This window comes from Psammomys obesus, unplaced genomic scaffold, assembly GCF_907164565.1.
Source record: "Psammomys obesus unplaced genomic scaffold, mPsaObe1.curated_primary_1811, whole genome shotgun sequence".
In the NCBI taxonomy this organism is placed as follows: domain Eukaryota; kingdom Metazoa; phylum Chordata; class Mammalia; order Rodentia; family Muridae; genus Psammomys; species Psammomys obesus.
Window position 1 is genome coordinate 3,038,148 of NW_026596443.1, and position 26,935 is coordinate 3,065,082.

At 39.1% G+C, this 26,935-nt stretch overlaps 1 protein-coding gene and 1 pseudogene across 3 annotated transcripts in view; one reads left to right on the plus strand and one right to left on the minus strand.

Moving 5' to 3' along the window:
- Window positions 1-26,935, minus strand: part of Ppp1r12b (protein phosphatase 1 regulatory subunit 12B) — a 213,103-nt gene that overhangs the window by 65,863 nt on the left and 120,305 nt on the right. For all 3 annotated transcript variants that reach the window (XM_055598056.1, XM_055598059.1, XM_055598055.1), the window contains 5 exons: window positions 26,509-26,599; window positions 21,837-22,040; window positions 19,937-20,126; window positions 19,742-19,854; window positions 18,026-18,067 (listed from right to left, as the gene is read on the minus strand). In XM_055598056.1, the coding sequence (XP_055454031.1) occupies window positions 18,026-18,067; window positions 19,742-19,854; window positions 19,937-20,126; window positions 21,837-22,040; window positions 26,509-26,599 (640 nt within the window). The remainder of the gene's footprint in view (window positions 1-18,025; window positions 18,068-19,741; window positions 19,855-19,936; window positions 20,127-21,836; window positions 22,041-26,508; window positions 26,600-26,935) is intronic.
- LOC129669733 (small nuclear ribonucleoprotein F-like) lies at window positions 13,184-14,082 on the plus strand (annotated as a pseudogene).

The window sequence follows — 26,935 nt, forward strand, 5'->3', positions numbered from 1 at the left end:
AATTCTAGGACTCGGGAGGCTGAGGCAGTAGGATGTAAACTGCAAGCCCAGCCTGGGATATATAGACACAATCATATTATAGCTATGACTTAGGGTCTAGTTCAGCCAGTAATACTTTAGCATAACTTCTTATCCTGTTTATATTGATTGTGACTTAGTTTTTGGTTTTTGAGACAGTTTTATATGTCACTCTAGTCAGCCTACAACTTGCTATGTAGGCCAGGCTGGCCTTGAGACCACTTGTTTTTGCTTCCTGAGAGCTAGGATTAAAGGTGTGTACCATAACCTGTAAGTCAGTTTTAATGGCTAGTTTATATTGAGCTCTAGTCCGAGGAATGAGCCCTAAATGGCTAGTGGCAAAACAAACTGAGTCATGGTTATGTCATTGCATGAATGACTCACTGTTTTCTTAACTACTGCCAGAATGCTGGACATTTAGGTTATTTCCAATTTTTCTACTATCCTAAATAGCTAAAAGTCTGTTTTATTCAATAGTGCCTAACAATCTTCTACATAGTAAGTACTGAAACTTTTTGTGGAATGACGAAGTATTTAGAGATAAGTATAGATAATACCCTCTTTTTATTTACTTATTTTTCTGAGACAGGGTCTCTCTATCTAGTCCTGGCTACAGATAATGCTTTATGTACAGAACATTCCCTTGTGTGGAATGCTCTATACATAAAGCATTATCTGTAGCTATATCTATGTGACTATTTCCTAAAAAATACATTTCCATCAATAGAAATCCTGGATCAGCTTCCTTAGGTGTATGGATTCTAGTATGTTTACCCTATATTATATGTTTAATATCCACTTATGAGTAAGTATATACCGTGTGTGTCTTTCTGCTTCTGGGATACCTCACTCAGGATGATCTTTTCCAGTTCCCACCATTTACCTGCAAATTTCATGATTTCCTTGTTTTTTATTGCTGAGTAATATCCCATTGTGTAGATATACCACGATTTCTGTATCCATTCCTCAACTGAGGGGCATCTGGGCTGTTTCCAGCTTCTGACTGTTACGAATAAAGCTGCTATGAACATGGTTGAGCAAATGTCCTTGTTGCTGAGTGTCTTTTGGATATGGAGGACTCTGGCTAAGATGCTCAATCCCCATTCAGAAAGGCAAAAAGGATGGACATCGGAGGAGGGAGAAAACAGGGAACAGGACAGGAGCCTCCCACAGAGGGCCTCCGAAGGGTTCTACTCTGCAGGGTATCGAGGCAGATGCTAAGACTCATGGCCAAACTTTGGGCAGAGTGCAGGGAATCTTATAAAAGAAGTGGGAGATAGTAGGACCTGGAGAGGATGGGCGTTCCACAAGGAGAGCAGCAGATCCAAAAAGTCTGGGCACAGGGGTCTTTTCTGAGACTGATACTCTAGCCCAGGACCACTCATGGAGATGGCCTGGAACCCATGCACAGAGGTAGCCCATGGCAGTTCAGTATCCAAGTGGGTTCCATAGTAATGGGACAGGGACTGTCTCTGACAGGAACTGATTGGCCTGCTCTTTGATCACCTCCCCCTGAGGGGGGAGCAGCCTTACCAGGCCACAGAGGAAGACAATGCAACCACTCCTGATGAGACCTGATAGACTAGGATCAGAGGGAAGGGGAGGAGGACCTCCCTTATCAGTGGACTGGGGGAGGGGTACAGGTAGGGAAGAGGGAGGGATGTTGGGATTGGGAGGAAAAGAGGGAGGGAGCTACAGGGGGATACAAAGCGAATAAACTGTAATAAATAAATTAAAAAAGGGGGGATTCTGGAACAATTTTAGGCTTCTGATAGTTTGACAATTTACTTCCTCAAAATTAAGTTGTATTTCCAAAAGCAGAAGATGAGAAGGCCAATTCGCTATATTCACATCTAATCCTTCAGTCTTTGTCTCTGTTGTAATTAGTTTTAAAAGATCTCACTTCCTCATAATTCCAATTTATGTTTTTAAGTGAGGTTATGTACTTTCTCTTACATTCATTAGCAATTCTGAAATGACTTTCTTTTTATTTATTTTTCTAAGACATGGTCTATCTAGTCCTGCCTGTCCTGAAACTCAACATGTAGACCAGGTTGGTATTGAACTCACAAAGATCAGCCTGCCTCTGCTATCTCAGTGCTGGGATTAAAGTGTGTATTACCATACCTAGTCCCCAGAAATGATTTTCTAATGAGCACTACATTATAAATCAAATTTGCTCTTTGAAACTCAGCTGTAGATTGCAGAGAGAGTAAAAGCCCCAAACTGCCTCACAATATTTTCAGAAACAAAATAATGAAAGAACAAGAAAAATAATGTCTTTAAGGAACTAATCTAAAAACACAGCAGGTAGTATTTCATTCACAGAGCAAGCTAGGTTATGACACATAGTTTACTCATAGTAGAAAGTTCTAACTTCCACTGCCTGACTATTTAATTACTCTCATCTGCTATATAATTTTATCTGTGAAACATTTCTAGAATGATGATGTAAGTGGGAAAGGGAATATCTGCGAGGATATGGTTCCTGTAATAATTCTTCAAATGCTTTTCTGTAGTTAGTCCAACAATGGCTCTCTACCAATGGAAAATTCAAGAATCCAGTAGTTGCTCAGTCAATGAGGCTGGATGTCTCAGCTGGTTGTCAGTAGATTCCGGAATTCACAAGAAATAGGCTTTAATGCCAGTGAAGGAATGGACTTGTCAGTAAGCAAACAGGCAAAGAGAAAAAGCTTCCTTCTTCCATGTTCTTTAAATAGGTTTTCAGCAGGTGTGGCCCAGATTAAAAGTTAACTTTCCCACTTCAAAAACTGTAGAGTTAAGATGTATATTCTCACCTCAAAAGATTTAATTAAGAAAAATCCCTGACAGATGTACCCAGTCACTTGGGTTTTAGTTAATTCCAGATATAGTTAAGTCAACAACCAAGAATAACCATCACAAAAGCCATTCTAGATTAGCACAGAAACTATGTGCTGCTCTCCACAACTGTGGTCTAATAGAAAGTTCTTCAGCTAAAGGAACACGGGTGGGTGGCTGTGCCAGCTATAGTAAGAAATCTCTAGGGGATAAGCAAAGCATACCAATGTCTTGATGGTGTTTCCAGAAACAAAATTGTGAAGGCTCTGACCTAGTCAGTGATTAATTTTTTGGTTGATTCATAATATGATGATGTTACTGGAAAGTGATGTGAACTATCAAGTGGGGTCCCTTGTATTCACCCTTTCTCTGCCTCGCTGCCACTCAGTCCTACTGTGTAATGGGATGCTCTAACAGGGATCAGAAACAAAGAGCTAAGTGAGCACACACTGAGCCTTCTAGCCTGTAAGCCAGCACAAATATCAAGTTGTTTCTGTGAGATATTTTGTCATAGAATTAAAAAAAAAAAACAAGCATAGAGGTTTTATACTTTGGCAATCCTGGATTAGACTGTGTATATGGAAGTACTCTGTAACATGTAGCTGAACACAGGTAAAAAGCATAGTAAGTAAACAAAAAGGATGGCCTAAGGAATATTACAATGAGAACTTGACAAAGACTGACCATGTCACTTCAATTACTAGTCCAACAAATAAGCCCTTCATCCCCCTTAGCCTAATGTGAAAAATGTTCCTCTGAGGTACAAGCATACGTGCTGTTCATTCCTTAGGCTATCATTATAGGAGGTAAGAATGTGGATCTGTCATCTGTTCTCCACAAGGAAAGAGAGCAGAAATATGACTGAGGGCTGTTACAGGGAAGCAAACCGGAGTACAGTTACCACAATGAGCCAAATGATACAATCATCAGATCTGCTCAAATTCTGCCAGCCTTAGTAAGGGGTAAGGGTGTGTGTGTGTGTGTGCCTATTTCTTTTGTTCTCCTTCAGTGCTCAGTGCCTTGTACATGCTAATTATGACTTAACCATCTTTAATGAGCTATATCTTCAATTCAAGTTCAAGTTTAACCATCACACTTTATTGCCTCTTTCACTCAGTCTCATCTAATCTCTGGCTGTAGAAATTAGCTCTGAGAAAGTATTTGTCCCAAGCAAGGTCAACCATCACAGTGCACTAGAATATAAAAGGCCTTTCTTCCTTTGCAATATGTATTATATTATCTATTATATTGTATATATATGCAGTAGAGCTAGGATATAAAAGGTCTTTCTTTCTTAGTAATATATACAGAAAGGTAGTAGAGCTCTACTGATAATTTTCCAGCTTCCTAGACTGAAGCCAGGCCAGGATCACTTGAGCTATCTCAAATTAAGTTTCTGTCAAATATAGTCCTTGAAGTTTTTATTCTTGTGCTTGGTGGACCCCCACCCCCTTAAAGCATCTTTCCTTCTCTGACCTTTTCTCTTTTACATCTTTCATGAGTAATTCTCTGCCTACCCCTTAAATGGTGGTGTGCCCAATGGTCCCTTTAGTACCTGTCTTAGTTAGGGTTTTATGGCTCTGAAGTTACACCATGACCATGGCAACTCTTATAAAGGAAAACATTTAATTGCAGCTGGCATACAGTTCAGAGGGTTAGTCCATTATTGTCATGGCAGGGAGCATGGTGGGACACAGGCAGACACGGTGCTGGAGAAGAAGCTGAGAGTTTTACATCTTGATCCCAAGGTAGCAGGAAGAGACTTAGAGCCACTAGGCCTGGCTTGAGCTCAAAGCCCATCCTGGCAGTGACACACCTACTCCAACAAGACCACACTTCCTACTAGTGCCATTCCCTATGGCCAAGCATTCAAACACATGAGCCTATGGGGGCCGTTCCTATTCAAACAACCAAGGCAACCTCCTAGTCATTCTGATAAACTTCCACTATGGGAATTAGCTTTTTTTCTTGCCCCTGCTTTCAGAATCCTTAATGTTGGGAAAACTAATTCCAGGTTCTCTTTCCAAATATTTACTTTTACTATCATCTCAAGCAGTAAGGGTCAAAGTTTTAAAGGTGTTTGATGTCCCCTTTATAAACTCCCAAAGTTTCTCCTACATAAGTTTCAGTAGGCTAAAAGTTGACTATGTATGTATGTATGTATGTATGTATGTATGTATGTATGTATGTATGTATGTATCCACACTCTCTTCCTGACTAAAAGAGTCAAACTGTAACTAGCAATTAAAGTTAATGTCAGCAATTAACCGTTTTTTTTTTTTTTTTCAAAGCGCCCTTCAAAGAATCCTGTGTCTAAAGGGCAAAATCACTTATTGCTATAGTCTATACAACAGGATTTCTTAAATGTCAAGTGAACACACATCTATCCCTAGACTGTGATCTTTACTACCCAATCTCAGAGATCGAGCTTTGTGAGGTTAGGGAAGCATAGGATTAAAAGAGAAAAGTGAACACAGACACAGCAGGAAACTCATTTAAGTTTTTCTCCTCAAAAGGCAATGAACTGAAGCAGAATAAACAAACTAAATTATAATTATTATTAGAGGGTCTCATGTAGCTCAGGCTGGCCTCACTATGTATCTGAAGATGACCTTTAACTTCTGATCCTCTTGCCCACATTTCCTGAGTGCTGAGATTATAAGTGAGCATCTTCACACGAGGTTCCCTCGGGCTGGGATTGAGCCCATGGGTTCATGCGTGTTGGGCAAGAACTGTACCAAGTGAGCTACAGCTCTGACCCTGAGCAACTACATTTAAACTAAATGGAAACAACAACCTTTCCTCTTCATTTTCTTATTCAGTAGCCTCTCTTTAATGTCTGTCCCAATAAAGACTAACAACATGTATCCTAGCAAACATATGACTTCCTTTTCTCTACAAACTACTGAAAGTAAAGAATGATTCAGACAGGTGCCCAGATGACAGAACTCACACTACAAGTCATATTGACATCGTCAAACTTAGTGATAGAGGCCACCAGACTGTGGCAAATCCAGTCTAACAGCTTACTTTTATAAATAAAGTTTGGTTGGGACAGAGCCACTCCACGGACATATATTTCCTATAAGCTGTTTTCCCTGTGAAACAAAAGAGTCAAGCAGTTATAACATACTTAATGTTCCCCAAAGTAGAAAACACTAGACCCTTTACAAGAAGTTTGCTGATTGATGGACTTCAGAAAGGCAGTGCTGAGTCTTCAGAACATCCAGCAAGCAGCCATACCTGACATTTGAACAAATAAGAAACTGACTACTCAAGTTACAGCAGACAGTCCCACGACTTACCAACTTGGCATTTCTTTTTTTCAAAATCCTAGAATTCCTAGGTAAAATGCTATATTAGAGTTTAACGTTTTATTTGGTGATATAATATCCAGACATATTACTTTTCTCTTAAAATGTTTCTATTACCTTAAAAAATTTCAGAAGCATAATAAGAACTGTATGTTCCCATCAGCATAATAAGCACTTTAGTGGCTGGTATAAAGCAACATTCTGACCTCAGCGTCCAAGTAACGCTGAACTATAGGTATGGGCAGTGGTGTTTGATTTAACTGAAGTATCTTCAAAATGCACCTCCTTTCTGCTCTGTAGCCTAACCCATGGGCATTGTATAAGGCAGAAGAGTTCAAGTTTATAACAAAACATTAAAAAAAATTCTAAGACGCGCGCGCACGCGCACACACACACACACACACACACACACACACACAAATCACTCTGTTAAAGCAGTTCTGTGTAAACACTTATGCAGTAGAAAGGATCATATTTAGATACGAAACTATGACTTTTCCTAAGAGATTCATGGCACTAAATGACTGTTATCCAATTCTTTTTTTTTAATTTTTTTATTTAACTTTTATTAATTACATTTTATTCATTTTGTATCCCCCCATAATCCCCTCCCTCCTCCCCTCCCGATGTTATCCAATACTTAAATATGCTTTATTGACGACAAGATGGTAGGAGAAAAATTAGAACCGATGACTTCTAACCATTTATCTTTACATAATCTTTTAGGTTCTACCTAAAATAAAACAGCACTTCTAGAAGTAACATCCGTTAGTGCCACAAGCTTAACATTCCTGCTGGGGCAAATCTATAAACACTTCATTTGCTGAAAAGGGGCTTCAAATCCCACACTAAGCTTTTTACCTCAATCATGAGGCTAGAACACTAGCATTAGCTAAGCCTAAGCCATGGTTAGAGCTTTCCAGCCTGCTATCAGCAGAAGAAATGAATACTTCTGTAACCAAGGCAGCCCATAGACTAAAACTCAAAAGGGAACAATTATTGCTGGAGGCTCTCTTATGATCAAAGTCATCAGACGACTGACTACTTTGATAAAAGACTTGAACCTAAGTGTTTTGAAGACAACCTTATGAAACTGTCATCATGGTAATGACAGGGTCTCAGGAATGTTCAAGTAGAAAATGATCCTTCTTTCAAGAATATCATTAAGTTAGTTTCGAATACATACTGAAAAATAGAAACATTTTGAAAAATACAAACAGGAACCATCAAAAAAATTTTAAAGCTCGCGTGCACACACACACACAAATCAAACATTTTTTAAAAGCCCACATTCTGTTAAAGCAGTTCTGTGTAAACACTTATGTAGTATAAAGGATCATATTTACTTACTGATTGTATGGGTACATATGTGTACATAAACTGTGGTACATGTGTGGAGGTCAGGGGACAACTAGTAAGAGAGTCAAGTCTCTCCTTCTGCCATGTGGGTTCAAGGCATCAAATTTAGCTGGTCCAAGGTTTGGCAGCAGGTACCACTACCCACTGAGCCCTTTCCCTAGTCTAGTTCATCAGCATGTTAATAATGTCACCTACATAATATGGCCATAATTTTAAAAAATTCTTTATGGAAGAAGAAATGCCCTTTTATGACAAATATTTTAATTCCCTCACCTTTACTGTTCTGAAATGATGCTATAAAATTTAACAAGTAAAAGAAGAGTAATTTATAATGAAATTTATACCAGCATACACATACATTATTTTGGTAGTAGGAATATAATCAGCCTCATGTCTGAGCTATACCTCTAGCATAAAAATATTAAAAATTAACACATACACACATAAAGTATAATATATATATAATTCTTGGAGCAATAATAATTTAAGATATAATGAAGTAGCACAGGTTTGACTACCTTATAACTACTATGAAGGAAGATGCAGATGCAGAACTTCTTATAAATGCCTTCATTATCCAAGTGGCACTGCCATCAGGGATTAGAGGGTATGGTTTCTCCCTAATTTGTGTGATGCCTGAATTTTTAGAATTTCCTCTACCAACTGAATTTATACAGAAAAGCATTTTAATTTCAGACCAAGATTTCCTAAGGAAGTGTTTCCTATGGAGCATCACAGGACAGGACCTCTCCCCTCCCGGTACTTGCATATACGCTCCTCCAGCACCATGTCCCCTCCCCTGAAAACACTGCACTTTTACAACCGCCTCTAAAAGTGTTCCTGCTGCTTTTGAGAACCGGTTTTATACTTTTCTATACTTCATAAAATTTCTCTAATGAAATGTATTACCTTTTTTTTTTTTTTATAATCTAAGAAAACCCTCCATTCTGAATTTCAAGCTCATGAGTATGCCTCCAACAAAAACACAGTTACAGGTTCTAACAAAAACTAATGCCTTGGAGGCAACTGAAGGCAGAAAGAAGAAATGTTGAAAAAAGAAAAGGTCAGGAGGTTAATTAGCTTTCCTAATAGTTGGTAAATCTTCCACATTTTCAGATAAGGCATTTAAAGGAAGCCCATACAGATTACCTTGAAGGCCAGTTTATTCAATCTTTAAGATTTCTGATTAAAGGAGAATTCACTGATGTAACATGACACTGGGTCCAAACATACAGGGTTTCCAAGCAGTACACGTGAGCTTTGATTACTAAGATTCCCTTGGCAACACCATGGCCTAAAATTAATGGAGCTCATAAAAGAAAGATGCCAAAAGAAACTTTGTCCTTGAGATGGTTTATGCAGCCTGGGCTAGAGCAAGGCACAATCCATATATAGAAAACCATAGCATCTGCAGTATTTTAAGAAACTACAGTTACAAAATAAGTGCAAATATATAGTGGAAGCAAAGGTCCTTCCAGGTCAGGGTGGTTGGGCCCACTAGGAAAGATTCCTCAGGGCACACTGCATGGCAAGCAACTTCCCAGACAGAGCTGGTTGACTGCCATTTACCCATCTCCATTCTCTGCTCTCAACTGCCACTACTGCAAACTGCACAAGTCCAGGACAGCTTGTTATTCTACAAAGAGAATGCTTGCCAGTTCCCTGGGGCTGGTTCTCAGAGAACTGCTCATAATAGTTATCACTTATTAAATCTATCCCTATTTAAAAAAAACTTATGAACATTATCAAGTTATCAAATTTCTCAGACATCTCAAAACTCTCTCATTCTGGGTGCTTTTATGTATTTATTCTTTCCTTTATCTGTACAAAGATAAAGATGTTGAGTGGAGAAAATCTGTATTTTATTATCCTTTTAACTCTGTTAAAAGCAAGAGAAAAGCATACCAAGAAAGAAAGATTGTGGTTGTTATATACTGTCCTATAAAAATATTACTTTCCTACATAAATAACTAGGTATATCTGATAGCTTACTTGCCGTGTCTTTAAACTCAGGCAAGCTGTTGTTCCAGCGCAACAGTACAGTCTTGTCTGGGAAATACCTTACCATATTAGGCAATCAGTCTCCAATAGAGAGGAAAAGGCAAAATCGACCTAGGATTTTACCTAAAAGGAGAAAGGCCAAGACACTGCCCAGTGGTAGATAGTGAACAGACAAAGGTGCTTCATGAGATTAAGTAACACAAGAAAGAAAAAAATACTGCTTGAGAGAAAAGATCCAGCAAATACCCAGAAACAGTTGTGAAAGATTAGGGAAATAGCACAAATTCATCTAGAGAGGAGGGAGGAGAAAACTAGAAAAAACCTGTATAAACCAAACTGTTGGAAAAAGCAAAGACAGGACATTAATTTGGACAGAACAATGCAAGCAAGTCATTGTGAGAAGTCTGGAGGGATTTCATTTGTTTGGAGGCTCTTGGGATTCTGAGTGAAATTTGAAACATTCAAGTCCTCTTCTTTCCTACACCCCCCCCCCTTTTTTTCCTTTCCTCCTACCTCAGCATTTCCTAAAAATCCCCTCAAAACATCTCAGAAAGCCAGGTGTGGTGGTAATCCCAGTATTCAGGATGGAGGGTGAGTTCCATACTGAGTCCCTGACTTAAAATGAACTAAAGCAATAAAAGGTACTCCTGTTAGTGATAGAGAGGAATCTGGGCTATTTCTCAACTCTACATATAACTTTTCTTTAATGGAAAAGTAGTAGATAACTGTAAAATCCCATGATTGTAAAGGTCGATGAAAGTCCCCAAAGCCATGGTTTAGACTGACTTAGAAACTTAGGAATCACCATTAGTAACTTAGATGTACTAGCTTCATTTTTATTATATAAGCCAAACAGTGGGTACTATAACTAGCTCCAGTTTACAAATGAGGAAACTGAAGCAAAGAGAAGTATCTTATCTAAATTACTTCAGTGGTTAAGATGGAATTTACATGCAGGGAACTTAGTTCCTTGGTCTGTACTTGGCTTCTATGCTCTACTGCCTGACACAGCAGTTTGAGATACATGACAAATAACAGACATAAAATACATGGAAGGCAGTGTGAGAGTGTGAACTAGGAATGGAATGTCACTATCCTTGTGTCAGTTTATCTCTGGGCCTTTGTTGTGACTTACTTCTTTTTAACTATGTAGTATATATGTATGTGACAGAGAAAAATGGCTTTTATGTGCCACAGTCAGGTATGAGGGTCAGAGGACAACTTTTAGGAGTTGGTTCTCTTCTTTCACCATGGATTCTTCGAACTAAACTTGGGTCATCAGACCCACTGAGTCATTGCATTTGCCCTGTTATCTTCAAAATGAGATATTTAACTCAATGGGTTTAAGTTGTTCAGTTATAAACTCAACCTATGATGGTCATTTGAGCCATCACAAATTAATTCAAAGTCTAGAATTCAGTAGCATCTAGAAATAAATGTTTCAGGATGTTATAAAAAAAGGTTTCATAACTTAAATGAAAGAGCTAGTTAATAGAAAATACAATAAAGCAGAAAAAATAAGACAATGCAAAGGGGACCAAGGGGTGAGTCAACTCAATAATTTTAATAGTTAATCAGCAACCCCCCCGTGGTTCTTCAAGAATAGGCTCAATGCTCTGGGTAAGATCTGCAGAAAGGCAGTGGTCTTTATTTCAAAGGGTGGGAGAGCAGGCTCTGTGATAGTCAGCTTTCTCGTACTACTCTGATAAAAGGGAGAGCAGATTTTATGGCTAATATCACTATATAAGTAAAAAACACAGCAAAGAACAAAACTAAAGCAACTTACTGTACTGTTCTGTTTTGTTTTTTATTTGGAAAAAGTGGAAATGTACTCATATTCTTAAAACCAAGAGCCAAGACTGTTCTCCCATGATAGTTCTCAGTCTTCTTGCTAGGAATTTCACAGTGCTCCAGAGTTTTATCTTTGATCCCTTCTCTGCAGTTATTTTCTTGGTAACTGCATCCAATCCCATGGTTTTAGAGATTATCTGTATGTTTACTAACATCCGAGTTTATAATCCAGCCTGGACCTCTAACTTGAACTTCATATGTACATTCAACTGCTCTCTTGACATTTCCATGTAAAAATATGTCAGCTGAACCTACTAAGCTCAGCACTGTTAAACACCAAACCAGATGCCGGCCTTTTTTTCTGCCAGACCTGTTCTTGCATTCTCCATCTCAGCTATAAGACTCCACCATTAGAGATTAAGGTAAAGCTGAAGGCTTTAGTGTTGACCTTCACTTCTCTTTCTTCACACTGTATTCAAACCAATAGTAAATGTAGGTAGTTCCGATTTCAAAATACATCCTGAATGTAACTCTTCAGAATCTTTCTATCAAGTTGGTTCTTAAACCACCTTCATTCATTTTTTTCCTGTGTTATGGGAGCAGCCTTCTAACTGATGTTCTTGTTCCATTGGTATTCCCTCAGAGTATATCTTTCAATATGGTAGAATCTATAAAACATAAGTAAGCACATCACTCTTGGTATGAAAACTCTACAACAGGTACCTACACGTGCACACCAAATGCTGACACTATGGTAGTGATATCATCTGTTCTGTTTGCCCTTCTTTTCCTTCTTTCCCAGCCCCATTTGTTTTTCAATCTGTCTCAAACATCCAGGGTATACCTGCTTCACGGTCTTTGTGATTGCTGTTCCTTTTGCTTTCACATTATGAGTCCAGTGTAACTTCCCATCTCACACTCTTTAATTTAAGCTAAAATCCTGTTTTGTCACTGCAGCTTGGCCTCACTGTCTTATCCGTAATGTGGAAACTCCTAATCTGCACGACACTTCTTTTCCCTTTTTCTCTGTTTTTCCATAGCACTTATCACCTATTTAAGTATTTGTTTATTGCCTGTCTCTCTTATTGGAAAGTAAATTGTAGAAGAACAGGACTTTTTCTTCATTGTTGTATCCTCAGAATCTAGAAAAATGTCTGACCACAAACGGGACGTAAGAGCACTTACTGAGAGAAAGAACAGAAGATCTGAACAAAAGGGAAGCAACACAAAATATGAAGTGCATTTAGTGGTTGGCATTAGAGGAATTTCTGAGCTTTGATTTCTTGTTAACATTCAACTAAGCCTTGGCAGAAAAGTTAAGTTGTACTCTCATTTATTTAGTTGGAAAATGCTTACATTAAATTGCTTACCACTTTTAAGAGTACCTTACCAACAGAGCTCTCTGCTACCAGTTGTCTAGAACAGGTAGGTACCTTGAATCCACAATGCATTTTAAGGGATGGCTTACACACAGGGTAAAGTTTCAACGAATTTGTCAGATTGTGTATCATCTGACTCTCCTAAAACAGCTTTGGGAATTACAGGTAGGGATAGACTTTCCTAACAAAAGGATGTTACCTTTCATTTCCTGACAGAAATAGTTACCCACCTGTGTGAAGGACGGCAGGATGGTGATGCTCTTACTCACTGAATCTTGATAGTCTCTGAGTAGCTACTAAGTTCTGTAAGATGTTCCTTCACTACAGCGGGTCAGAAGCTACTAGCAAGTCAATTCAAATGTAACCTGCTAGGTAAAAAAAATCCAAACGGGCATTTCTCTTAGTGCTGGTTCGTTCAGGTTTGCGGCAGCTGTTCCAGTCATGAGAGGCCAGCAGTGGCAGGTTAGGGTTAGTGAGGCGCAGCACTCGCAGGTGTTCACGATGAGTTTACCCTTCACTCCCAAGCCTTTTCTCAATGGACTGACAGGAAAGCCAGTGATGGTAAAATTTAAGTGGGGAATGGAATAAAAGGGCTACCTGGTCTCTGTGGATGGCTACATGTACATGCAACTTGCAAACACAAAAGATTATATAGATGGGGCATTGTTTGGACATCTGGGTGAAGTCCTAATAAGGTGTAATAGTGTCCTTTATACAGACACATTGAAGAGGAGGAGGAAAATGGGAAAATGAGAGAAAAGCATCGTTGGTATTGTTTTATGTACATGAATTTCTATGCAATAAAGATTTGTGTGTGTGTGTGTGTGTTTTCAAAAAAATTCAAATGGATGAACAGGATATAACAAAGATATAAGCCATATTTACAAGGCTGTGCCACTCCTGTTTCATAAAAAGGTTCCCTGAAGCAAGCCCTAGGGTCACCTAGAGATTTCATGTCTCCAAATAATTAGCTTCTTTAGGCCTTACTTTTCTTAACTGTGAGATTAGGTTCTTGAACCAAGTCAGCTCTAAATTATCTTGTAATTCATGATACAAAAAGTTACAAGGCAGATGTTTTTATTATATTGAACTTTATTAAACTGAACTATCATTCCTCAATGATTCCTTTAAAACAAAAACAATTTGCCTTTGGTTTTGCTTCTTTTTAGGGCATCATTCTGCTTGCTCACCAACATCTTTTTTGCTGACTACTTGTGCCCTCTAGTGATAAAGTCAATTATACAACAGGATTGGGTTGGAAAGCAGAATGTCCCAGAGTAGTAGATGGGAAGAACAAGCAAACTTCACATCAAGCGATGGGCAGGGCAAAGATGAAGGTAGAAAAGGATGGAAAGGATCGAAACACTGTGTCTATGGTTGCTTTGGAGCAGACACTCTAGATTGTGACTACTATAACAGCCACATAAACCTTTCCTGCAGTTTAGCTTTCCATAGGTCTAGCTACTTAGAGTTGGACTGTCTGAAAATATTAAACAGAAATTCCAGAATAGCCAATTTATATATTTAAAAAAATTGTGTGTTATTTTGAGTAGTGTGATAAAATCATACAGCATCCTGCTCTGTCCTGCTTGGAGCATGAGTCATCTCTTTGTCCAGAACCTGCCGTGTCCCCCATTAGTCATTTAGGAGTCTTCTTAGCAACCAGACTAAGCCTAAGACATCAAGGTTCCAGTGCTTTGCGTTCGAGACACCCTTGTTTTATTAAGTACTGTCCGGAGTAATGATGCCGGCCATTTTATTCAGCATATAGTTACAAATGTTCTAGTTTTATTATTATTTACTGTGACTGACTTGTGGGCTAAAATTCATCATAGGTACATAAAGCATAGTACGTGTACAGCACAGTTCTACCTTCAATTTTAGGCAGGCACCTGGGGTCTTTGAAAATACTTCCCACGGATAAAAAAGGGTTACTACTAAACACCAAGCACACTCCTGAATATAAAGACATTTACATTAACATTTAAATTCAGGTTTTTTTCCATGTAGTTTAACAGGATATCTAAAGATTTCCAGAAACTACCTGTTACATAATGTGGCTTTGAAACAGAACTGCTTTAAACACATCTGTCAAGGAGGTGCTGAGATTTCAAATTACACATTCTTGGTCCGTTTTGCTAGCTGGTAGATTTACCAGTGGAGTGGGTTTTGACCATGACCGTTTATTCTGCCGAGCTTAAAAAGCTCGCTAGACTTATCACTGTGCTCCTTAGGGTCACAAAGACAGCAACACAAGTGACTGTCCTCCTCCTCATCTACTCAGTCTGTGAGAAAACATCAGTGCTCTCCTTGGCCATGGATATCATGTGAATACAAATCTTGGTTACATTTTCCTAAGTAACTACAAGAGGAAATGGATTTTAGTGATGTCAGCAGAACTTAGGTTACACAGAAGGCCTTCTTAGCTACTCAGCTGTCATTGGCAGGTGAGTGAGACAGTAAGTAATCTTCTGAAACACTTAAAAAGAGAAGAAAGAATCATATATATTGGGAATCATTTTGCTGTAATCACAAGTGGAGACATAAGGTAGAGATAATAACCACTGAAGTTTCTTTCTTAAAATTAAATATCGCTGAATGAGTCCATACAAAATTGTGGTGACAAATCAGAAAAATGATTGCCTTTAGGGTCAAAGAATTGACTGCAAAGGACAACAGAGAACTTTATGAGGTGATGGAAGTTATATATCCTGCCAGGTGGTAGTTACAATGGCAGGTATAGGTCAAGATTTTCTAAATGGTGCATTTTAAATTTATGCATTTTATTGATTATAAATTATATTTTAGTTGCAAAATAGATGTCAGAGTCTTGGGGGGAGTCAACTTTAAAAACAATAGGTATCAGCACCCTCGAAGAGAGAGAAGCTGGTACAACCTCAATAGCAGATACCGTTTCACTGCACTGAGTCCTCAGCAGTACCACACTGGTCAGCTACAGTGCCACTTCAACGGCACGTTCATCTCGAGTGGCATATTGACTGCTGCAGAGCTGAGTCAACTTTACTGCCTGATGGAGGGACAGTATGGTACAGGAAAGAGATGGTCCTAAGAGACATTAGATACTTCTGACAGTCTTTAGATAGGAGTGTTGCAATTTATTTTGGGTCATCACTGGATATTTAACTGTGGACCCATATGGATAATGCCTACTAGCATTAGCAAAGAGTGAACTAGGAAGGAAAATAGATAACAAGTAATGGAACAAGCAAACAAGACCATTTTAAAAGACAGCCTCATCTGTGCTCATTCATCAGCAGCCTTTCTTTGCCGAACTCAGAGTAATGCTGAAAAGTGCTAGGACTAACCCTAGTGGCCCTACATGAATGCAAAGGTACCCATCTAGGGGTACTGTTTGCTTACAGTAACAATTGAGTCTGCCTGGCATATGGAAAACACTAGTAGATGTCACAAACAATTGGATAAATGGACTATTCTTTAGCCTGGCAAATGACTTTTGTCTCAAATGTTAACAGTCAATGTTTTTTTCTACAAAACCAGAAAGTCTTCTCCATGGTTTAATTTAACAGTCTTAAAATGAAATTGCCTAAGAAGCACTGTATCAAGATCATATTTTAATTCTTGTTTCATGTACCCTAGCCGAGGATTTTCCCATGCCCAGAAGTTTACTACAGAGATTTTTATTGACAAGGACATTCTATGACAATAAAATCTTCCCTGTAATTCCTTGGATCTAAATGGCCTGTATTAATCCTTTGGTAATTATGGTCCTTCCAGTGCTTTGTAATCTATTACTCTGATTCTCTGTTTAAGCACAGTTTCCCAAAGGAACCTTTCTGTCTCCAAAAGCCTGTCCAAATCCCTTAAAGAAGAAGCTTGCTGGAATATTCTCTCTCTCTCACACACACACTCCTGCTTCAAGGGATTCTTCTGTGTTATTTCTTTTTTTTTTTTTAATTTTATTTTTCTTTTTAGTTACATTTTGTTAACTCTGTGTCCCAGCTGTATCCCGCTCCCTCATTCCCTCCCCAACCCCACACTCCCTCCCTGGTCTCCTCCCTGCTGTGTTATTTCTAAACAATACAATTCATCTTTGTTTCATGCCTCCACATCAATCAAGGGAGACAGTTCTTACCTGTATTATTAATTACCACCTCACCCTCCCCATTTGAGACAAGGTCTTACTACATACCCCAGTCTGGCCTTAAATTTGCCATAGAGGGGCTGGAGATAGCTTAGATTGTAAAGGAGACCTGAGTACATTTTCCTAGCACCTACATAAAAAGGCTAGACATAGCACTGCATGTCTGTAATCCCTGCACTTGGTATCCATAGAATCTGCTAACCAGTCAGTCTAGCTCAATTAATAAGTTCCAGGTTCAGTGAGAGCTCTTTTGTCAAATACTAAGGTGGAAAATGACTCCATATAACATGTGCACACATTTGCTACTCCACCCACACCTACCCCCCAAACACACACAAATACACACATATGCACAAAACCAAGAAACTTGTGATAAGAAGAAACCACAGAAACCACAAACTCATAAGGGATTATAAGCATATACCACCATACAATTACTGTTTGGATCCTATTTGGATAGAACTATTTAGATAGAACATGACAATTTGCTACTTATGTCTAAAAATGAGCTAGTTGTTGATTTTCTGTAATGATCATTAAATATATTCTGAGATTAAAGGTACAATAATAAGCTGTATGGTGCTAAAAGCCTATTATTTTACATGGTTTGAAAAGTAAAACATATGGGTTTGTATTAATTTTTACTAAAACTAAACTCCCTTTTTCCTGCAAATAAAACCCCAGCGTTTAGAGGTATAAAAGTAGTTCAGAGGGGGAATGCTGAGCGTAGGCCTTTCAGTGCAGAGGGGAGATGGATGCTGGGTTTCAAAAAGTCCAGTTACAAAAGAGGTGAAGTGCTTACCCTCACTCAAAGACCATTATAAATAACGTTTAAATGGCCTCAAATTTTGTGCTCTCTACATTTACATTCTTCTCTGTAAGAATGTAAGAGGAGAACCATTAGGAACTTTTCTCCCTTTTTACTTTTCTTCCCAAGATTTCAAAGTACTTTATCCGATCCAGTAATCAGTGGATTACTACATCAGTGTTGACAACTGGCAGCTAGCACAGCCAGACTGGAAAGTTGATCAAGAACATGAGTGCCACACCACAGGAAAAAGCAGCACCAACGAGCCCCTGCTACATCCCCAGAGGAATGCTCATCTTCACCCTCAACCCATGTTTGCATAAATCTGCATCTCAGATGTATGCCTAAAATTGTATGCCTTAGGGCAAGACTGAGCCCTACAAGGACCATGTGTCACCAGTCTGTCACTTACCCATGCTTCTTTGACCTCTTCAGAGACATCTGCCTCATCCTCCTGAAATGAAAAGAGAAGGAAAAGAAGGATCACAGTCACAGACAGACCTCTTTGAAAACAAATCACTTCTTGGCATTTCAAATGTGGGCAACGAAAACTGAAAGCCAAGTGATGCTACTACTGCCACTTTCAACAGCTGTCACAGGCAGAGGACTTAAAAACATCACGGTGGTAAAACTGTCAAACCAAATACAGGTGGGGAAAGGTATTATTCTTTTCTTTTTTGGTTTGGTTTTGCTTTTTTCGAGACAGGGTTTCTCTGAGTAGCCTGGGCTGTCCTAGATTCTCTTTGCAGACCAGGCTGGCCTCAAACTCACAGAGATTCACCTGCCTCTGCCTCCCTGAGTGCTGGGATTACAGGTGTGCACCGCCACACCCAGCTGAAAGGTATTTTTCAAAAAGAAAGACTTCATTTCATGCTGTGAAAGTTATCAGCCTATATGGTCTGGGGATGCAGCTTATTGGTAGAGTGCTTGTTTGTCTAGCATGTGCCAGGACCTAAGTTCAATCCCCAGCACTGGCAAAACCAAAACAAACACTATCAATTTAGTCCTAAGACAAAGAAATGCATTTTTGCTGAAAGATGGTTTGTAATGTATTACTGCTGTTACACTTCTTGTCTCACTGAATAGTCTTCTCTAATCTTCAAAAGTGTCATTAGGAACCAGGGACCTCTGGTTTAAGGAATTGGCCACTTGGATTAAAAAACGCTAGTAAGTTAGAACCAGCTATAAAGGGAGTACATTAAAGTGTGTGCTGTGTTTGTGACTAGTAAGCACTGGTGACCTGTTCTCTACTATTCGATCCTTTTCCCTCCTGAAAGGTAAAACTGAGTCAGATAAACTTGTATCAATGTACAGATTTTCAGTCCTTTGAAATTTTTTTAAACACTTTTCTTCAAAAAAATTGAAAAAAATATATTTACTTTACACAACTGAATGTTTTGCCAGCATGCAAGTATGCACACCGTGTGTGTCTGTTGGATACCTGAAACTGGGGTATGGATGGCTATGAGCCACCATGTGGGTACTGAGAACTGAACCAGGTTCTTCTGAAAGAGCAAAAAGTACTCTAAGCCAGGGAGCCATCTCTTCATCCCCCTCCTTCAGTAGTCCTCTTTAATTTTTTTGTTGTTGTTTTGGTTTTTTGAGACAGAGTTTCTCTGGGTAGCCTTGGCAGTACTGGACTGGCTTTGTAGACCAGGCTGGCATCAAACTCATGGCGATCTGCCTGTCTCTGTCTCTCTGAGTTCTGGGATAAAAGGTATGTGCTACCAGGCCTAGCTCCAAAATTCTTACTATCCTAGAATAGTTAGAATCTAAGCTTATAGGCACTATGAAGATACTGTTGACTACATGACTCTTAGGAACTACTAGAGAGAACTGCTAAAATGTGCCACATTTACCTACTTGCTTACATGGTAGTTGCAAATTTCCAGCTTTCAAAATTCTTTATCAGGTGCAGAGTGTCTACATTGCTCAGCACTACTCTCTACTTAGCAGAAACATACAAAATGAGTCCCATACGAGTAGAGTCTTCTTGTCTTCTTAGTAAAAATTCTTTGTCATCTCTATGACAATTGTGCCACCACATGGGGCTGTTTCTTTTGATCTCAGCAGGAAGGCTGCTAGCCACAGGTGATATGGTATGTCCCATATAGACCAATATACTTACGTCCTTTGTCCAGAAGTTAATGCCTGTGCCTCTTCGTCGATCCTTAGGTCGCCTCCTCTCTCGGGTAGACAGCCTGTTAGAAGACTGATCGTCCAAATCAGCTTCTATTTTCTCTGCCCAAAGATAACACACAAAATGTGGCTCTTAAAAATCTGGCCACATATACTGGGGAGTTGCTTCTGAAACTATACGTACCACTCTTGTCCATTTCCTTTGTGGCTGTGGTGTTTGTGGTGGTCTCTGAGTTCTCAGAATCAGGGACTGAAGCTCTACTTGTCTGTAGTAAGTGAGAACTAGTGTAGAATGAGGGTCTTGATGCAGAAGGAGACACTGGTGTTGTGGGTTTGTCTGGTTGAGTTGGACACCTTAGACGATGATAGATAGGCTAGAAATAATCCACAGGATGAGATATTAGGGGTCAAGCTCAATCAAAGGATAAGGACAGTAGGTGTCCTCAAAATAGGCTTTTTCAATTTTTAGGAGACTTATTAACAATTGATGTTCAATCAGTATCTATCAGCTGCTTTAGAGTTAGTAAGTGGTCAGAAACGAACAACTGCTGACCTTATATCTGAGGATAGCATGACCACAGCATTTGAGACAAACTGTTCCTAAAATGACCAAAGGGTACTAAGTAGCTCAGTGTCAATAAAAACTCATTTGATCTTGAAAATGGAAAGAGCAATGCTGTTTTTAAGATGGAGTGCTCAAAGGCAGAGGTTAAGGGGAAAAAAAGAGCTCAGTAGTGTGAAGAAACAAGAGTGTAGTAATGGCCCGAGGGCAGAGAGTAAATGTCTGTAATCCACCAATATGCCACACGACTCACTAAAAAGCTCATTTCTTCTTATGTTCTAGGCATCAAACCAAGACATGACATATGCTAGGCAAGGCTATTCCACTACTACTTTCCTGAAACTTTAAAAAATTTTTATTTTCCCCTTTGAAAAAAATTTTGAGAGTTAAAACACAGAAGTAAACAATTAGCCTACACTTAGTTAACTAAAGATTCTTCAAGATATAAATTCTTAGTATATATTAGGCTCATAATGTGGTTACGTACTTCTCATAATGTGGTTACGTAGTTCTAAATTATAAAGAAAGAAACAATGGGGTACAGAGGTTTTGGAGTCAGGCAGAACTTTGCTTAAAGTCTATCCTCAGCAGGCAGTGGCTGTGTGACCTTGAAAAACTTCTCTGGGCCTCAGCTTCCTCATCTGTAAAATAGGGATAGACCATGCTCATACAGGATGCTGAGGGCTTAATTAGAAAATGTGTTGGGTATATATGAACACTCTCTGGGAGCCAGCACTCAGTAAATAATAACAAAAGCAACAAAATGCATAATAATATCAGTTCACAGAACTTAGCACTCAGAGTTCCAACAAGAGAGATCCCTTCTTCTCATCACTACAGTGAACATAATACTTACCAGCCCACACTGGAACACTTTTGAGAGAGAAGTAGTGGTAATTACAGAGACAACAGTTACAACTGAAACCCTGAGTATGCTTGCCCTAAGCATACACCTGGCCCTCTCTATGAATACCACCTTCACTAGAGACACGTGTCCACACAGATGGTGACTCCCAGGAGTTTGGGAAGCAACATATTAGAACAAGCTGTAGGATCAGACTGACTATATTCAAATCCTCACTGGTCTACTCCTCCATGTGTAGAATGTAAGGGGAGTTACTTGGCCTGTGATACTAAAGTTCCTCAGCTATACAACAGGAATACTAATACTCATCTTAGAGGGGTCTCCTGAGGATTAAATCAAACTTAGAACAATGGCTGGCATAAAAACACATATCTTATTTGCATTTTATTGTACTATATCCTCTCTTTACAGAATGGTATGGCATTTACTCAAAAACATTAGTAAACTCTGTGGAGAAAAGAGAAACCAAAATCCTTTGGATTTTTTTTTCAGCCAAATAGGTCTGCACCCAAAAGCTACAAATATACAGTGTCTTTTAGGAATGATTTACTGCAAGGCAGAATAGCATTTAAACCACACTAATGAAGGTTCAACAAATTATCCTGTGGTGCAGAGCAGAGCATGCCAGCAGCAGAGCATGCCAGGAGAAGAGCTCACCTCTTCATCCAGACTCCTGCCCCAAGGTTGCTGGCCCTCCCCAGCTTCCTTTGCTGGGGCTGCTGATGGCTCCTGATTTTTGATGCTCTCTTCAAGCCCACCAGGATCTTCAAGCTTCTCCCCAGGCTGCTCCTGAGCTTGCCTCTCTGCCCTTGACCGGCTGAAAGTCTTTTCTGCTTCTTGAAGGTCTGTTAGGGTAACACCCTGGAAAAATATCAAACAGTAAAGACAGTTTCACATTAACACAGAGTATTCATGAGCAGGGAAACTGCTCCCAAAACAAGCCAAGTGAGGCTTCCAACAGAAGGCCATTTCTAGCTACATACGCTTAAAATAAGCACTGCAGTGAACAGAGCACTCAGACCTAAATCTACATACACTCTGCTTTAGCTTTCCTAACTTGGTCTTCTGAAAATAGGTCAACAGTGATATCTTCAGTTACAGATGTACTTGGTCCATACCAAATTGTGCTCAGTTATTTGAGTGAACTTTACCCTCTTCCAAGATCAAATGGTTATCGTCTTATTCGCTGAACAGTAAATATTGGAAAAACCAAACTTTTAAAATCTGGTTCAAGAAGGGGAAAATTCAGAGGTAGACTAAAACAATTAAACTTTCTAAAATGCTATACTGACTTCTTTTTTTTCTCTTAATGTCATTTTCTAAGTAACTCTAGTAATCACACACAGATGTGTGAACAATTAATGTTCCTCTGGGATCCTTGGAGCAGCAGGATAGAAGCAAAGCAAATGACAGAGACTTGGAGTAGGACATCACCGAGAAGACAGTGAGATTATTCCAGTCGAGCGGTTATGTTCTCAGAGCCTCAAAGGAGGCATGTCCCAAAGCTGGAAGGCAGCTACTGAGTACTAAATGGGTACATATTTCCTTATGTATGCACACAGGTATATTGTTTGGAGAGGGTGTCTGCTGGAGTTATAAGTAGTTGCCAGTCAACTGACAACATGGGGTCCTCTGCAAGAGCAGAAAGCACCCTTCACTACACGACTCTCTCTAGCCTCACAGCTGCCTTAAAAAAAAATAGCTATTCATAACATTATTCATTTTTTAAATAATTAATGTCCTTAAGCAATTAAACTACAAAGGCAAGTCAAGTGATTATTTTCAAGAATCTTTCTTCAAAGATTTACTTATTTTTAAGTTATAGGTATGTGTGTGAGCCTGCCTGAGTTGATGTATACCATGTGCATGCAGGAACCTACAGAAGCCAGAAGAGGGCATTGGATCTCCCGGAACTGGAGTTACAGGTGGTTGTAAGCCACGTTGTAGACATAGGAACTAAACCTGGGTCCTCTGCAAGCGCAGGAAGTACTCTTAACTATTGACCTAGTTCAAGTGACCTAGCACCCTTTTCAAGAAACTTTTAATCTACCAGAAATGACATGAAAAAAACAGATGACCATAAGATTGTATATATATTAAGACAGAAATACTGGGACATGAAGAGATAGATCAGTAGATAAGTGAGTGAGAGGACCAGAGTTTGGATCTCCAGATCCCATGTAAAATACACCTATGGGGAGATAGGAAGTACAGACTGGAGATTCCCTGGAAGCATGTTGAGCCAGTTCATCTGGTATGTTCAGTGGTAAACAAGAGACCCTGCCTCAAACAGGGTTTCCAAAGGCAATGACTAACATATGAAGTTGTCCTCTGACCTCAACAAGAACTTCCATGGAAGGGTGTGAGGGGTAAAAGGCACTGTGGCTAAAACAGAGCCTGTCCAAAGACTCAGAAACAGGGGTTGGTATGATGCAGGTATCTGCTAGCAGTTTGGCAAAGCTGAGTGAGTGGAAGAATGAGGAAAGCAGTGAAGGAGTGAAACTGAGGAAAGCAGGCAACAGCTAGGTCACCGCCACATTAAGGAATTGGACATTTACTTTCTGGATAATTTTTTTGGGGGGGACCCAACATCCCCTTGAGAATCTAACAAAGTATTTTCACAGTTCACATACACATTCTGAGTCAGAAAACCCTTTTTAGTTCTCATGTGGACTTCTGCTCTTTCTGCTAAGTCTTTTTCTACAAAATTTCTTTCTTTCTTTTCATTCTTTCTTTTTTTTTCTTTTGAAACAGAGTTTTTATATAGCCCAGACTGACTCTAAATCACCACGTATCTGAGGCTAACCTTTAACTTCTGCTCCTACCACCTCTACCTCCTAAATTATAGGCATACCCATCATGTCAGGTTTCATTACAAGATATTTACACATATTCGGCTCTTCCTTTTCCAGCTACCTTTTCCTTTCTCTTCATAAATAAATTTTAAACCATTAAGAGTAGTCTGTATTTCCTCACTATTATTTCTCACTCATTGATATAGTCAGTTATATATTTATATGCAATATTCTGATTTTTTCCACTGTACACTGAGGGAAAAGATGATAGAAATATAATCTGTGAGATATTAAGATGGTCCAGTAGGTAAAGGCACATGCTGCGAAGCCTGAGGACCTGAGATTGACATGCGAGACCCACATGGTAGGAGGAGAGAACTGACTCCCACAGTTGTCTTCTGACCTCCATGTGTGTGCCATTCCCCATAAAAAAAATTAAAATGTTAAAAAATCATAGTCAGTCTTCTACTTCACATTCACTAAAGTGGGTATTATAGTAAAAGTCCCCAAACTTCAAAACAAATACTGAGAAAGATCTGGAGAAAAGAGGATACTGACAGGAGTAGAAATCAGGGCAGCTACCATGAGATTAGTACAGCAACTCCTCAGTATTAAAAATAGGATTATCACAGAAGCCAGCACCTATTTCTACATGTATCCTCAAAGGACTAAAAGCAGGGTTTAGAGACTTATGGACAGCCACTTGCACAGTGGCTTATTATGGTAGCCATGTGCCCACTACAAGGTGAATGATAAATTATGGCATAAACACACAGACCTAAAAAAACAAAATATCACATGGACAACATGAATTAAACCCTAGCATTATGTTGTGTTACATGAAATATGCCAAATAGGGGAGGCAAATGGTATATGATTTCATTTATATGAGATTCATAAAGTAGTCAGTCATAGAGAGAAATGGAATATTGTTTTTTGCATAGGGTAACAGCTTAATGAATACAGAGTTTCAGTTTGGAAATTTAAAGAACATTCTGGAGATGGACAGTGAGGATAGGAATTACCTAATGACGCTGAACTATAAACTTACAAATGAACAAATGGGTGAGTTTCTTATGTATACTGACTAGAATAGGAGAAAAACAAAAAATAGTCATGAGCTTCATGGAGGATGGATCCTATGGGAAGAACAGGCACACACTCATCCAACAAGAGTGAATGCAGAATACGGGCCTACTCTGGGAGTCAAGGAAGACAAGCAATCTTTTTGTTGCTATGTATAATATCCTTTTCCCCAGACACTGACTTTCCTTCTTTGCTTCTGTACCACCTATATAAGACCCTTGAATACTTCCTTCATGCTACATACCTATTTCTTATTCATTTCAAATGTGACTGCTGTTTTCTGGTTTTCTTTTAATTTCTTCAGATGTTCCTTTCCATTCTGCTCTACAGGCTTTCTCAGCTTCCTTCAATACCACACTCACAGCTTTTCCTCCATACTCATGGCCATCACCACCTGAGGTCGTGATGAGGTCGTGATCATAAATTTCTGCCTTTTAATGTATATGACCTGATTGTTTCTAGAATACTCTGAGCTTTTCAACTATCAGTACCATCTACTTTCAGGGCATTTTCATCACCCCCAAAAGACACCACACCCACTAGCAAGTCTCTTCCCATTCTTCTTCCTGCACCCCAAGCATTAATCAACTTTCTGTATTTTTTTTTTTTTTGGATGCACTATTTTAGATACACCACATAATGGATTCATAACAAATGTGCTCTTTGTGCCTGGGTTGCTTCACTTGGAATGTTTTCTCAAAGTTCATCCATGTTGCAACACCACTTTAATTTTTAAATTTTTTTATTTATGTATGTCTGTGTGTGAGTTTGTACATATGTATGCACATGCCTAAGAGAGGCCAGACAAGGCTGCTGGATCCCCTGGAGCTGAAGATACAGGCAGTAGTGAGCCAGCTGACATGAGTGCTGGGAACTTAACTCTGATCCTTTGCATCTTTCTAGCCCCTGTAACATTACTCTTTAATTCCAAATAGTATTTCACTATATGGATATGGCATATTTTGTTCATTCACTAGTTAATGGACATATACTAATAATGCTCAGAACTGTTTATTATGGAATACATTACTGGTTGGTTCAACTTTTTGGCTATTTTGACTAATTGCTGTTATATAATTCTCTGTACAAGCTTTTATGTGAAAATATATTTTCATGTATTTATCTAAGAATAGCCTTTGTGTGCTGAGTCAAATAGAAACTCTGTGTTTAATGTTTTAAACTGCTATAAGTTTCCTTAGAGATTCTCCATGTGTGAAGGGCTACAGGCTTCTTAAAGTTCCTAAGCAAAGCTAGAATGATGAATGTTGAGCCTAGAGATGAGAGTGAGCATCGACAGCCATAAACTTATTTGATTCTGCATAGTATCCCCTTAATGTGGTGACGACTATAAAGAAGTGGCTGGAATAAAAGCATTCAATTAGTTTTTTTTTTAATATGTTTCCACTAAAAGGCAGAAAGAACACTGGGGGTCGGGGTGTCATGCTTACTTGAGTAGATCTTCGCGTCTGCCGAGCTTGTCTGGAGCGTGCTTTCCGTAAAGACTCTGCCTCCTCATCCCGTACAGGAGTCAGATAAGACCTGTGGAGGAAGGAGGTAACAGCATAATACCGTTGCTGCATGTGCTAGAGGAATGAGAAGATGCTCCACATACTAAAGGCATTCCCACATGCTGAAAAGAAATGTTGTTAAAGGTTAAAATGGCCAGAAAGTGATATGCCTTCAGTAGCATTCAAAATATTTGTAAATGTGCCACCACTCATACAAAAGTGTGCCATCTGTAAAGAGGAAACTGAATTTTGTTTCTTCTCTCTTGTTTTCTTTCTTCTTTCTTTCTCTTTCTCTTTCCTTCCTTCCTTCCTTCCTTCCTTCCTTCCTTCCTTCCTTCCTTCCTTCCTTCCTTCCTTCCTTCCTTCC